At 39.7% G+C, this 15,234-nt stretch overlaps 1 protein-coding gene and 1 long non-coding RNA gene across 3 annotated transcripts; one reads left to right on the top strand and one right to left on the bottom strand.

The window, feature by feature from the left end:
* Nucleotides 1-8,955: 8,955 nt before the first annotated feature.
* LOC105670047 (protein O-mannosyl-transferase Tmtc3) lies at nucleotides 8,956-14,959 on the bottom strand. Its single transcript, XM_012363349.2, has 13 exons — nucleotides 14,220-14,959; nucleotides 12,870-13,006; nucleotides 12,640-12,721; nucleotides 12,454-12,553; nucleotides 12,262-12,377; nucleotides 12,000-12,172; nucleotides 11,665-11,920; nucleotides 11,305-11,453; nucleotides 10,907-11,219; nucleotides 10,533-10,823; nucleotides 10,248-10,430; nucleotides 9,884-10,168; nucleotides 8,956-9,782 (listed from the first exon to the last, which is right to left on the bottom strand). The coding sequence occupies exons 1-13, from the start codon at nucleotides 14,409-14,411 to the stop codon at nucleotides 9,117-9,119; spliced, it is 2,943 nt and encodes a 980-aa protein (XP_012218772.1). The 5' UTR covers nucleotides 14,412-14,959; the 3' UTR covers nucleotides 8,956-9,116.
* Nucleotides 11,816-13,571, top strand: LOC137001021 (uncharacterized). Of its 2 annotated transcripts, XR_010891180.1 has the most exons (5): nucleotides 11,816-11,927; nucleotides 12,657-12,718; nucleotides 12,817-13,126; nucleotides 13,280-13,368; nucleotides 13,451-13,571. It is a non-coding gene; the product is annotated as an uncharacterized lncRNA (long non-coding RNA). The 2 variants fall into 2 exon arrangements; XR_010891179.1 differs by having other exon boundaries at nucleotides 12,817-13,571.
* Nucleotides 14,960-15,234: the final 275 nt, after the last annotated feature.

Below are 15,234 nucleotides of genomic sequence, written 5' to 3'. Positions count from 1 at the left end.
ATGTGCCACAGCCAGATCGTACGGATGTACTCTCGGTGCACTCTTCCCGGTACGATCGCAATCGCTGCCGTCTGTCGCACAGCGGAGACGTCTGCCTTTTCCGCGCGTTTCGGTATAGCGTGAAAGTCTGCGTGTGTAAATGTCCGTTTCTTTCGTATACAATCGTTCTATTTGCTTCATTCAAAAACTCAAATTAAATAATATCTTAACGGCTCGAAAATATGTATATATATGCAGTAATAAAATAAAATCTAGTTAAAATTGAGCAAGGAATAAAATTTTATCATCTGTTTCTGGAATTTTGCGAAAGACTTAATTTTTTATGATTGTAGAATATAGTTTCAATAATTATATGGTAATTTGTAACATTAAAGTGGACAATGATTACGATATGAATACGAGCTCAGAAATGGATAAGATTTTTCCTAACGTACGAAATTTTGAATTTAGCAACTGTATGTAGGATTTGTAGGATTTTGTCGTGTCCCGATCTCGATCTACAAGTGCTAGACAGATGCTGCTCTCCTCTTAAACGATCACAAGTCCTGCAACTGAATTAGCGGAGTAACGCTATACGCGAGCAATTGTCTTCGTAAGCGGAAAGTACTGCTGTCCTACTTTCATCAGCCAGCCCTAATAGGACCCATTACTGGGCACGTGATCAGAAAGCAGCGACTGGTTTTCTGCGCGGGAGTAAAAGTCTCGCGAATCTTGAAAACAATAACGCGCTCCCTCACACTCGGCGAACTTGTGTCGCGATAATACAGTAATTTGCATACATTACGGTAGCGGTAATCACGATCGTGTCGCGATTTGTTTCCCGCATGCGTGCCCGAAATATATGTAATTAAAATCCGATGGTTATAATAATAAAATATGTATCCGACTATGCATAAGATTTACGGATAAATTTCATTCAATTGCACATATTATAAGCGTTTGAATAAAACACGAGTATGATAGCACAATTAGAAGATCTGAAATATTTCACCCAATTATTATTAATACCGGCTTAGCTCCGCTGTAGCGCGTTAAGGAAAGTCACGTTTGTTGGATCGAGAAGGTAGCGAAACCTTTTTCGCGAGCTTTTTTTCCAAGAAAAGAACTCGGATGTGTAGGGACGTGATGCAGCGATAAGTTAATCGTAAGGCATTGTGGTAATACGAAGAATCTTCAGCTATAGCGCGGCTCGCGTGACGTTACCCATTCGCTACCCCGGTTTATCCACGATAGTCAAGTTTTTTTTTCTACAACGCAGTGGAGTGCACATACCTCTTTCACTTTTTTACCCTCACTTATCTGGCACAAGAATACTTCTTCACGATGCTCTTACGGTGCTCGACGGAAAAATCGTATCTCCAATGATGCTCGTGATGATTGATTATCAGAGATGTTTTCGTTAACATTAAAATGTTAATAGAACTGTTAACTTTTGATTTTCACTCTTTCAATCTGAATTCGCACCTCAAGATTTTAGGAGAAGTTACTTTTGATAATCAGACGTGTTTGCACCTGAGAAGCCAGTCGTTCCGTTCGTCGTTCTGTTCTGAGAGAAATAGGCGACAGCCTTTGTCCGCAGCCTTTCTGTTTTGTTTGTATTCTTACCATCACATTCACACCAAAATTGTGTTACATAGAAGGTATGAAAGCACGAACCGTCTAGAAACTTTCTTGACATTAGCGGGAGCTTTAAGTCTGTACGCTCGATTACTCGCGGTAAGAAATGCAGAAAAAAATACCGAGACACATCTTGCATGACTCGGTCAACGATCGTGATCGATAAAGGGCTAGCGTGGCTTCTACTCGTGACATTAGCATCGCACTTTGCTTTGCTCTGATATTTGTTTTTTCAAGAACCATATGGTGTGATGCGCAATATTTATTGCCTGAGCGAGCCGCTCGTGTCATAAATATCGGGAAAAGTTTGCAAAGTACTGCAAGATTCACCGCGAGACCACGAGAATCTATCCGTAAAAGACTGCAAAAGACTATGGCGTCGCAGTATAAACAACACGTTAAACTCAGCTATAAAATAAAAAAAAATCACAAATGTAGGAAGAAAACCAATCGCGTGTTACTAAATTTTATTATTATAGAAAACGATCGTGAGAATATTATCGTGAGAAAGGCGAGTATTTTAAAATACTCTTAAATCAAAGAATATTTCTGCGAGAATGCAGACACGAAGGTCTACCTAAAAATAAGTCATGTAAAACTCGGGCCACGATCGTAATCGCGAGCGCACATTTGCCATTTGATTTAACAATTAAAGGTCGACGTGTATGCGTGCGTGCGTACGTGCGTGCTCCTCACGCCGGTGCTAAATTCGTCGCTTTCTCGTGCGGGGCGAAAGGTGGCGAAAGGTCGGCTTGGTACTCACCGTGCGCGCGTGCCGGCGATTGTTACTCGATGATGCGTGTGCGTCTTGTGGTGGCCGAAAAGGTGGCCGCTTTCCTTATAAACACTCAGCTCGCCAGTGGTAATACTGAGCAGCGGAGACGTGTTCATTAAGCACTGGCTTACACCTGTCAGCTTCCCTTAATCGCGCAGCTAATGCGGAAGGGCGTGCGGTCAACCGTGAACTGCCCCCGTACACCCTCATTTGCACCCTCGCGCCGGCCGATTTCGGTCCACAGTGGCCGAGACTCCCGAACGAGAGCCGCCGCCGCTTGTTCCTCGACCGGAAACCACGCGGTGACGTCAAGTTAGGTGGTGTGCGGTGTCTTTTTCTTGTTTACTCTTTATAAATTAGACTGTAGTGAGTCTGGTGGGTGGATGAGTCTGTCATATATTACTTTTAAAAAAGGATACTTGATGCCGGGGCTTGCAAATTTGAAATTTCACAAAATATAGTAGTGAGTAGCAATATTAAAAGAAAAGTAAAGCCCAAGAAATATTCAGGAATATGCTGTTCTTCCGAGTACAGCACGTTGTCATTTAAGTACTTGTCTCTTCGGAGATTTCAAGATAATTTTACGATGAAGCACACTTTGTGTGCGAAACTTTTTGCATAATGCTAATGCTTCTTATAATTTATATCTCTAACTGACCTAGAATTGATACTTCATACTTAATGATATGATGTTATTGATACCGATTGACCTTTCAGATGCCTTTAATAGAACGTCTTTTAGGCTTCTTAAAAGGATTAAATCTGAAAGGTTTCTTATTTCGCCCCGAGTATTTACAATCAAATGCTAAAAATACGATATTTTTCATGTGACGAACCGCTGGGTCGAGAACCTCTCGCCCCCAAAAATAGCGTTCGCGGGCGTCCAAAATGGAAATTTTAAATGGAACGACATCGCTTTTACAGACGCTCGGGCTGACCCGCCGTGACTTACCAAGGACATTGTTTTTGATTAGAACAGGATCCCGCGAGCTATAATGGGTCAACGAGCATCTTCGGGTTTCCTGGGCGGTACGGCACGGCGCGTCGCGTCGCGCCGCAAAGTCGGTCGATCCAAAGAACGTCTCGAGGTCGATTAACGTGTTAACCTTCACGTCTAGTTACCAGTTTTCATTCGTCGATGACTGGATTTCGAAGGCAATACGAAATCTAATTTAGTTGTTCCTAATATAGATTCTAACATTGAGGGTCCATTGAGGGCTTAGCGACGTAAATCTTGCTCGAAACCAGTGTCGTCTTCTGCATAATAGCGATGGCTCGGCCAGATAGAAATGACGCGCTTGTTTGGCCACAAAGTTGCTTCGTTAATTAACAGTTGAAACATCAGAGATTTTTTTTATTTTGCATAAAATTATTTTTATCCGGCAAAAAGAAACCTTTGCGATTTAATTCTACATGAATAAATTTTCCAGATACTTTTGCAGTTCTTTTTTTATCGATGCTGTCAGTTTTTAAGAAAATATTAATGTCTTAATATATATTTTAGTTTTTGAAGTTTAAGATAAAATAAATTTTTATTTCCGAAAATGGTTTCTGTCTGAATTAAATCTAAAAGTTTCGTCGTGGCCGTAAAGTGCTCACATCAAAGAGAGATTATGTGTTTTTTGATATTAATTTATATATTAATTTATGTAATTAAGACATTACATACTTTTGAGGCATGAGAAAAATAATATATGTAAAATTAAATTTCAAAAAAGCACTGAAAAGGATAATAAAAAATATGGAGAAATATTTACTGCAACTCCACTTGTGCGCTTCGCGTAGATGCAAGTGCAGGGCTGAAATTGGGTAATTTACAAGCACCCTATACATTGTAAACTTCGTGTTTTCATTTCCATATTTATCGGGCGCAGCTTTTTTACATTACACACACACACTAGCGCGTTAATATATTTGCTCCGTGTACGAAGGACGTGATAGGGTAAAAATCTTGTAACTTCTACATGCATACTGATGATGTATGATGTTTCAACAGTCTGGCATCCGATGAACATGAAAGCCAGTTTGATTCATTACTTTACTACTTTGCAACCCGCAACGGCTTGCTTTCGTGCTACAATCGATAATAAGTTGCAGGTAATGCATGGACTAAATCGACGATCGGACGATGACCTTTCGAATAAATTTTGTTTGAAGAAAAATATTGATAAATATTGTCTATATTTTCGTGAAATTTCTGATTCTGTAAAATATCGGAATTCATAAGCGTAATAAAGACTTTACTTTCCTTGTGATTTTTATTGTAATCGCTGCGATCATCAAATTTTGAAGTTGAAACAATATTTGATTTGCCAAACATTTTATTCAAAAATAAAATAATACGAAATGTATAATATTACTGCGATATTATTGAAATATTATACACATACTTTATGATGAGTGTACGGGTTTAGATTATCATTGTGGCAAATATTTATTTGCCAGCGTGAGATTGTCTTTTCGAAGTCTTACTGCTTGGTATACCACACAATGATATTCGCAACTTATCAGCCACGTTAGCAGACAATGCGCAAGGTTATAGAAAGGGGATTTCGGAATCGATAAAGGATCGATCGCGATTTTTCTTAGGAAAAGAAATCATTTTCAAAACTTGATCTTCAATCAATTTTATCGTAATATTAAATTTACTTTTAATTAAAGTTGAAATAATTTAAACTTGTTTCGCTATTTTTCCAGTAACTTTCTTTCTCATATGCGTTTTTGTGAAAAGTAAAACAGATGATATCGAGAGAATTTATTTTAACATGTAATACATCCAGCAAGGTTCGATTTAATATAGATAATAAATTTTACTATTTTAGCAAATCTTATGCATTAACGACTTCTTTCGTCAAAGTGCTGTGTTTAATACTCATACACGCATCGCAACTATACAAATATTTTTTTCACTAGTTTTTAGCTTACGTTTTAATCGTGACGGGATCAAATAATGCAGAACGTACGAATTCCATTCGAACAAATAAGATTAATATAGACATAGCAAATTTTGCGGCATCTTTGTGCATAGTAAACATATCGAAATAATCGCTAATATTTTACAACGTTATTCACAATTCCTTTACAGATCTAAATTCCTTTTTTTGCATGCGTGTGATAAATAATGAACAGTGATGCTGATTTTACGATTTAAAATTATTGTAAAGAATAAATCATAACGCATGCAGTAAACTATAAAGAAATATACATATATCAATTTATGTGTAGTACGATATCTATTTTATCATTGCGGTAAAATTAAATTGACAACTTTATATTTTTGCAAATTACGGCAATTTATGATAAATAAATATATGCATTAAATAATTATTAACGATTTGAGTTCTCTGAATTATATGAAAAGTATTATAATAGTAAATATAATAAAAGATTACTGTGCGTGTTCAATGTGAGAGAAATAAAACACTTACCACCAATCAAGCATCAACACGTTGAAGCTGTTATCATGAAAATTTTATTAATAAAATTATCATGATAACTTGTGCAAGGAGCTTTATCAAACCGAAGGCTACAAACTGTGTATCCATCACATATAGATTCGCCATCATGTTTAGTTGATATGTATTTGTGATAGTTTGATATTGAGTTTAAATAGAAGTACTAAATGAAAGACTCTGTGAGATCTTTATAAAATACTTGTGAAAGTCTTTTATTTTTACAATAAATGACTGTAATAAAATGAAATATACGGATGATATATGAACAAAATATGTAACATGAAATTGAATAAGAAAGTACTTCTTAATTTATTTTTTATCTCTTTCGCTATATTATATAGCGTATAATACTACGTACAATAATTTAATAACATTAAAGCATATTGTGGCGGCTCACCGCCACACAGCTTACTGAAGCGGCATAATACGCCGCGGCGCCGCTACGCGCCGCAGGCCTTCTACCAGTTATAAGCTTGCGGACCCACCGCCAGGTGGCACAGGCGGTGAAGAGCTTTCTCGCGATCAAGCTTCGATCGAGGAGATATAAAAGAGCTGCTCTGCAGATCTTTACTCACTCACTCGCTTCAAGGCGAGCTCTCACTAAGGGCCCTTGAACGGAGTCACAGCTCTGCTTCGAAGAGCGCAACCAGCAAGTCTTCTCGACTTTTCACAGTGCCTGGGAAGGCACGGAAGCGAAAGACTCAGTCTCAGCTCTGACCGCACACCTCACGTAGGATGTACAGCTACGGTCAGCTGACGCACCAGCATCGCCGTCGCCACCACAGACTCTACAGCGGAAAATAATTCCCTTAGAGTTCTGTGCCCGGTTGACTCGGCCCCCAACGTGACACTCACGTTCCGGGGACATCCGAATGCGAAGGCCTCTCCCGCCTCGGCTCGCAGACTCACTTGCGACTCACATCGAGAGCCGGACGGTCGCAGCGCATGGCACAACGGAGACATACTCCACCGCAACGCAAACCTCGCCGCCGGGATGCAACACGCACCCTCGCATGAATCGTCCTGTTAAGGACCCGATTCCAACCACGCAGACGCGGCCGGTAATATCTTACCGCGCCCGTCACCTTTCATTCGAAACTCGCGGCCTTACACTCTGCCGCGAATGCGCCTATAAACTGGTGACCCCGACGACTGGTCGAGAAAGATGAGCCAATCAGAGAAAACTGGCGAGACGCAAGGCAGCGACGCAGCGCAAATCAGAGAAGATCAACCAACGGGCGAGTTTGTGGATCATTTGCATTAGAAAATGAGCAAACTCCGCCCACGCATACAACGACACGGCCACGGCAGCACCTTCATTCACAAGGACTTGGCCAACTATCAAAAAGGTTGTCATCAGACACGACGGCCCAACCAGGGCGCTACAGCAGCCATACGACGGACCTTATCAAGTCGTACAACAAACGAAAAAGTCTACAGGCTATTGGTCAACGACAAGCCAATCAACGTCCCCATAGACCAATTGAAGTCAGCATACGTCAGGGACGACCACAAGCAGCCAATAGAACCAGCCGCAGCCAAGCAGTCAAGACCCTCCACAGCCGACAAGAAGAGGAGCAGCAAAACATCAAAACCAACTACTCGTTTTCAGGCTTAAAAACTGCCAAGGGGGTCCTGTGGCGGCTCACCGCCACACAGCTTACTGAAGCGGCATAATACGCCGCGGCGCCGCTACGCGCCGCAGGCCTTCTACCAGTTATAAGCTTGCGGACCCACCGCCAGGTGGCACAGGCGGTGAAGAGCTTTCTCGCGATCAAGCTTCGATCGAGGAGATATAAAAGAGCTGCTCTGCAGATCTTTACTCACTCACTCGCTTCAAGGCGAGCTCTCACTAAGGGCCCTTGAACGGAGTCACAGCTCTGCTTCGAAGAGCGCAACCAGCAAGTCTTCTCGACTTTTCACAGTGCCTGGGAAGGCACGGAAGCGAAAGACTCAGTCTCAGCTCTGACCGCACACCTCACGTAGGATGTACAGCTACGGTCAGCTGACGCACCAGCATCGCCGTCGCCACCACAGACTCTACAGCGGAAAATAATTCCCTTAGAGTTCTGTGCCCGGTTGACTCGGCCCCCAACGTGACACTCACGTTCCGGGGACATCCGAATGCGAAGGCCTCTCCCGCCTCGGCTCGCAGACTCACTTGCGACTCACATCGAGAGCCGGACGGTCGCAGCGCATGGCACAACGGAGACATACTCCACCGCAACGCAAACCTCGCCGCCGGGATGCAACACGCACCCTCGCATGAATCGTCCTGTTAAGGACCCGATTCCAACCACGCAGACGCGGCCGGTAATATCTTACCGCGCCCGTCACCTTTCATTCGAAACTCGCGGCCTTACACTCTGCCGCGAATGCGCCGCTGGCGCACTCAAGTTACTCACACACCTGTACATACATACTTCTCTCTGACAAAGAAATAAACACATTTCTACACAATTGACTCTATCTCACTTCTCACCAGTCGAACACAATCCTTAGGCCATACGCCTATACATATAATAATTTGAATAAAACATAATCAGTGCTTATTTAAATATTTTTTTGTTTAAAAAAATATCATATCTTATGTGGAATTGCTATAATTGTACTAAATTATCAAAATTATTATACACAACAGAAATGTTGTATTCTTTTTTTTATATTTAGATATTTAACATATTGCAAAAGTTTTATATGCTTTTTAAATATGTAAAGTAATTAGTAACAATTTCGTGAATCGATATTTTTTTTATAATAACTTGACATTGAGTAAATTTTTGCAGTATTCTGCATTTTGTCTTTATACGATAAACATTATAATGAACTGTTCTTGTTTACTCAAGAGCCATAATCTTGTTTATAGATCTTGTCTGAAAATTTAATGATGTTATTTCAATAAAATACTTTATCAATAAATCAATGAATTAAAAATGTATCATAGATAACATTATTTTTTTAGTAATTAATAAGAAATATAGTTTTTCTATTATTACGATCGTCTATATTCTTATTCAATTGATTCGAAATTCTATTAAGCGTGTAAAGCATGCAAATCGATTTAAAAGTATGAGGACTGACGTAAGTAGGGAAATATAAAATGCACGATTCTTTTAAATATATTTTATAAAACGTCCTATTTTTATACAGCATATAAAACAATACTCTGTATCCATTTTATATTCACACATTAGCTCTATATGACTGTACCACCATAACTTTTCGTTATATGCATAACTTTACAGTATTCGGCGGATTTTGCATTAGTACTATGACAACGCACTGTCCTTTGTCTGTTGAATACCTTGCTTGCCGCCGACTGTCGCGGCAGCGCTCTGATTGAACTGATCGGAATTTGCGTGTTTTGAGCCGTGCTTCTGCGTGATATCTAGCTTCGTTACGTCAGCGCTTATAATCCTATCGAAAACCCTGTCCGTGGTAGGCTCCACGATATTACTCAGCTCGGGGACCGCTTGCTTAGGACGCTGCCCGTCTTTCGTTTCCGTTGTGCCGCTCATCGCCCGGGCAGGTTTTGATGGACCTTTTAAGTGTATAATATTACTCAGAGAATCGGTATTGCTTTGCTTACTGCCTATGTGATTGTGAACCGTCGCGTGATTCGTGAATACGGAATCCGTTTTGCCCAGAAATTGCCCTTCCGACGCCTCCGTGTTGAAGGGCCTATCGTTCACATTGCTGTTCCAAAAAGAATCGTCGAAGACATCGGTGTCGCGTTCCTCCGGCGATTGACGATTAATGCGAGCTCTCACAATCGACAGGTGTCTCTGTACGTAGTCCTGATGCGGCGCGAGGGCGGCAGCATGTTCCAGACATTGCGCCGCTAAACCTAATTTACCGCGTTCCACCATCACGACGCAGAGATTGTGCAGTCCTTGAATGTTGGCGGGATCCAGTTGCAGTATTCTGCGGTAGCACTGAAATTGGCGTTAACGTTACTCGTCCAGAATTGCTCTAATTGTTGTAAAAAGGTTTCAATAAAATATTTCGAATGAACTACGCGCACGCGATGCCTTACATTTTCCGCAGCGTCTAGGTCCTTTATGTTGTTGATGTAAATGTCTCCCAACAGAATTAGGCCTTTTATGTGATCCGGATGGAATCTGACCAATTGATTTAAGAACGGTGCCGCTTCGAGCGGACGTTGCTCGTCCGCCAACAGTAACGCGAGATTGAATAATGCGGAGCGGAAGTCTTCCTTCAATGCGACAGCATTGCGGAACCAACGTTCCGCGGCACCGCTGTCATGATCGTCCATGGCCAGCATTCCCAAATTGAAGTGTACGCGCTCGTTATTAGAATCCTGCAAGCAGGCGATAAACTCGCGTTAATGATATAATTATATAGTTTTGCAAGTATTTAAAAAAAAAAAAGACAAGTACCTTCCGTAAAAGTTTTAGGAGCCTTTCTCTAGCCACTTTACGTAATTCTGCCCGCCCTAATTCTTGGAGTAATATAGCGGAGTTCAGTAACGCTTGTTCGTGTTCTGGATCAAATTCTAAAGCTTTATCCAAGTATGCCAGAGCTTGGGACGCTTTCCCTTGTTCCAAGAATACAACACCAAGCTGCGACAATTTTTAATATTAAAATTTCCAGTGTGAAATCTTTTTTTAATCGTTTTATTAAAGTTTGATAGAGCATTTCTACTTCGATAATTCAATACTTACATTATAATAGATATCAGGATTATTACTGTCGTAAAATAGCGCTCGTTCATAAACTTCTTGAGCTTCCTTTGTACGGTTAAGTTTAATTAAAACATCGCCACGATTAATATATGCTTGAGTATAATCCGCGCGCATACTGATAGCTTGTCTGTATAACAAATCAGCCTCTTCTAATCTAGTTGCATTCTTAGCTATCAAGTTAGCCAAATTAACAAACACATTTAAATGGTTTGGTGCTATACGTGCTTGGTAGGATTCTCCCGGTTTCGCTTTCGGTAATAATGACTTTGCCTAGAAAGAGAAGAAATAGAGTATATAAAAGTATATGTTACTGAGAAGGTCAAATAAAAGTTTTCGCGTTCAATGTTATCTACCTTTAAATAAGCATCTTCGGCTTCCTTGAACATTTTCAAATGATTGTAAGTTCGTCCAACATTAATGTGTGCTCCAATGTCATCACCCTGAACATGTACAGCCATATTGAAAAAATTCAATGCTTCCTTAAAACGACCTTGGCTTTCCAACGCGTGGCCCACGTTATTGAATAGTTTAGCATTTCTATCGTTCACTTTCAAACCAGACATGAATATCGAGTATTCATCTAACCAATCGTAATTTCTGACGAACGTTTTCGTCGTATGGGACGCTAAAAGCGTTATGAGTAGAAATAGCACTAGCTTCTTGCACCTGAAAAATACAAAAAAAGTATTTTTCTCGAACCATACAAATAATTAATGAAAGTAAAATTACATTCACAGGTGAGTCAACTTACTTCTTATCCGCCAAAATGCTCCATCCATATCCAATAAGCATGCAAAACCCCATAGAAGGTGCGTACAACACTCTCTCAGCAATTACAAATCCGACCGGAAAGAAAAGATTTGATGCAGGGAGAAAAGGGAGTATCATCATAGCCAAACTCTGTAAGTATTTTGAGAAATATTACAGACTTTGAGGAACATATTTGTTAGGAAACATGTTTGTTGAATATTAGTATTGTTAACAGTAAGAGATCTACTTGTACAAAATTTTTAGAACAAGTGTAATATATTTTTTTTTTTTTCTAAAAAACACACCATTAATTGTAATCCACTACATTTGTGATCTATCATGCAATGGCAATAATACTAACCATAATGAGAATGACAGATGTTTGTCTGCTACGTGTTATAACAGCTGTCACGAGTAGTCCGAATACAGTTCCATGTGTAGCTAGGATTGCGAAATTGCGAACATCGGTAAAGCTTTCTACTAATGGTATCGTTCCCATTGTCCAATCACAGCACAAATCACTTGGAAGAAATAGCAGTCTTAGATTTACTGCGGCCAGATAATTATACGTAAGCTGTCTCGTTGGTGTGGCAGCAACCGATGCGGGATTGTCAAATCTAGAAGGTATGTATATCTCATTATTAATCATATATAAATAAAATCACACACATACATGCATTATGCATGGAAGCATACCTGGTAAATACAGGTAACTTTGAGCCCATTATATGTAATCGTAGGATAAGCAGACTAAATGTAACAAGTGTAAGGGCTGTCAGACGTTTTGTACCCTCGCCTGACCATGCAGGTGAAATTTTATTACCACCAAAAGCTGACTTTAGTGCTAAGAAAATATCCCTTGCTCTAACCTGAATCAAAAAATTACGAATATTTCATATAATTTAATATAATTTAATAAGGAACATACAGATATAAAATGAAGATTGAATGTCTTTACCTTCTGTACAACAAAAATTTCGTACAATACACAAACCGCAGTGGCAGTGATTCCCTGTTCCTTGCACAGCATTGCAGTAAATACAAAAAACATAGACAGTATCAAGGATTTCCACCCTATAATACAACAAATAAATAATGTAGTTTTTCCATAGTGAGTCGTTAAAGCCATATTTGCACTAAAAATCATTACCTGTAGATCGTTTGCTCTTGCAACATTTAGTGTATGTGATTAAAGCTGCCAGATAAAATAAGGAGGACAAAGTCTCTGCCCTACCAACTACACCTGTGACCTGAGAATATAATTATAATTATATTCAAAATGGTATCATTTGTTTGCAAATAGATAATATCTTTATTTATTCTTATTGTTACATACTGCTTCTGTGTGTATAGGATGCACAGCAAAATATAAAGATGACACAAAACTTGCTGCATCTGGTAGAAACATCAAACAGGTCCTGTAAACAATTTTTATACAATTTTTTTTTCTCTTGCCTTTGTTGCAAACTTTATGAAACATTGCTCCACATTTAAAGAAATAACTTTTTTATAGGTTTCTTCGTAAAATGTTGCAGGACGAAGTGTAAAACTATGATTGAAACCAACCTGAAATATAATAGGCATACTCCAACATGTAGAAGAACATTTAGCAGATGATATCCCATAGGATCCAACTGATGAATTAAGTAATTCCATCGGAATGTGAGAACGCAAAGAGGTCTGTAAGATTTGTGCGATTGTTCCTGTTTGGAAAAAAGAGGAAAAAGCAATTTATCAATTTGAAGCAATTAACGCAATCAAGAGATATACAGAAGAAATATAAAGAGGAGAGAATATTATTTTCTACGTATCTCGAATCTTAGGTATCGTTTAAATAATAAATTTTATTATTCAAAATAAACATGCAATTTTAGACATTACAGATTAAAGAGATTTTATTTAAACAGATTTTATTTTCATTATTTAATGTATTATGTTTTTTTCTGAAAATTTGAAAATTATATTATAGATTATAGGTTTTATACATGGTGAATTCATAAAACAATAGTGTAGATTGTACGTTTCCAGAAATATATGATTTATAAAGAAATCTATTAGTTTAAAGGTAAATTTTTAATTTGATTAGATAAATATAGACATTAATCTGTATGCAATCGTTAATAATTTTAAATATTTAATACCGTCAGAATAATTTATCAAATGGCATATATAGCATCGCCACGGTGAGATTTGTTAGTCGTGGTTGTATTTTCTTGCATCCTCTACAAAATCGATAGAATTTGGAAAAAGAAAAAAAAAAACATGAAATGTACGAGATACAACTAAAGTGAACTATCTAAATGCTTTAAGTTGAATGTGTCGTATGTATTTTGCGTAAAACATAACAATGCATTTCTAGTTCGAAATCGATAATATATTATAATTTAGGCGATAATAATTATCGGTGCTATGTATGCCGAAAAATCTATTGTTATCATCACATAAATTATATAAAATCGAATAAAAGCCATTTAAGAATAATTGGAGCATCAAAATTTCAAGTTCTCAAACTTATATCAGTTTCAATTTTTTTGAAATCGGTAGAATATGAGCGATATTCATAATCGTTGGTGTTAAATACGCAAGAAAATCTAGCATTTGTTCTCAAGAATAGAAATAAAAATCATTCTTGCATATTGATTTCATGGAAACTTAAAATTTCCAGAAATATACCGGTTTCGATCCCTGCTCCGTGTCGGACGACGCACGCCGAGGGACGGAAGACGAGGGAAGCGGAAGACAGAACGGGGGATCGGATCGGGATGAAATGGACAGGACGCTCGCGGATCAATACGCAGGGGGCCATCTATAGAGGAAGGGAAGAGAGAGAGAGAGAGAGGGGGGAGGGGGGAGGATCTCGACGCGCGTCCTCCGACGAGGGCTGGACGATGCCCCGTCTTTTTCTCTCTCACGCACCTTATGCATCGGGGTGCCCCAGAAGTCATTGTAGAAGACATTCTTGAGAGGCGTGTGGGGTCTGAGATCGCGGTTATCCTTGATCGCCGAGATATCGTCGAAGACGAAGCCGCAGCCTAGGCTGTTGAGGTACACGGCGAGCGCGGTTACCGCCACGATCGCCGCGAGTGCTCCCCGCGCAGGCACTCCCATCACAAATAACACATCGATCGGCCGGCCGCCTTTCTCGTTTCTTTCGCGCGATCTTCCGCCGGGAACGGAAGGAAGAACGTTTCTCCTACGTTCTCTCTCTCGCACTCTTTCTCTTTACCCTCCGCCTTCTCTCCTCCCTTCTCCTTTCTTTCTCACTTTCGGTACGACGATGCTCTTAGATGTAAGAATTCCACGAGAGATGCATGAGTGTCATTTCTACGCACCGCGTAACCGCGTCCGCTTTTAGACACATCACAACTGATTTTGATACTTCGCAACCAGGCACCAGTGCGAGTGCCGGCGAGGCGAAAATTCGCGTCGCGGCGTCGTCGACATACTCGCGTCACTGGCAGAGCAATGACCCACGAAGAGCTTCTTGTGATTATTCGTTACTTCCTACCCTTCTAGCGCGTCTTCGTGCACGAAGAACGCGGTCAGCGGAACGAAAAAACCTGCGGCACAAAGGAACGCAATCACCGCGACGTACGCACGTACCGCGCACCGCGATCACCGTGATCGAGCTGTCAAACGACAGACCTGCGTTGCGCACAATCGAGTCACGACGACAGCGACGTCGACGTTGCGCGCCGATCCGGCGAATTGATATTTCAGACGTAAACTTAAAAATAATAAAAATTGCATTGTAATTTTGCAGCTTTACAGTTTTCATTTAAAATTAACATTTCTAATTTAAGAAAATGTTATGAGCTGATTATGAGATAAACAGAAAAATAAAGATATAAGAATAAAAAAATAGAATAGAAGAAATTTTACATCTATTCGTCTTAATTGCAAATCTTTATGTATTTTCTTGTAATACCTT

Source organism: Linepithema humile, chromosome 7 (assembly GCF_040581485.1).
Source record: "Linepithema humile isolate Giens D197 chromosome 7, Lhum_UNIL_v1.0, whole genome shotgun sequence".
NCBI classification, from domain to species: Eukaryota; Metazoa; Arthropoda; class Insecta; order Hymenoptera; family Formicidae; genus Linepithema; species Linepithema humile.
The sequence above is the reverse complement of the archived record's forward strand: the minus strand, read 5'-3'. Positions and strand labels throughout refer to the sequence as shown.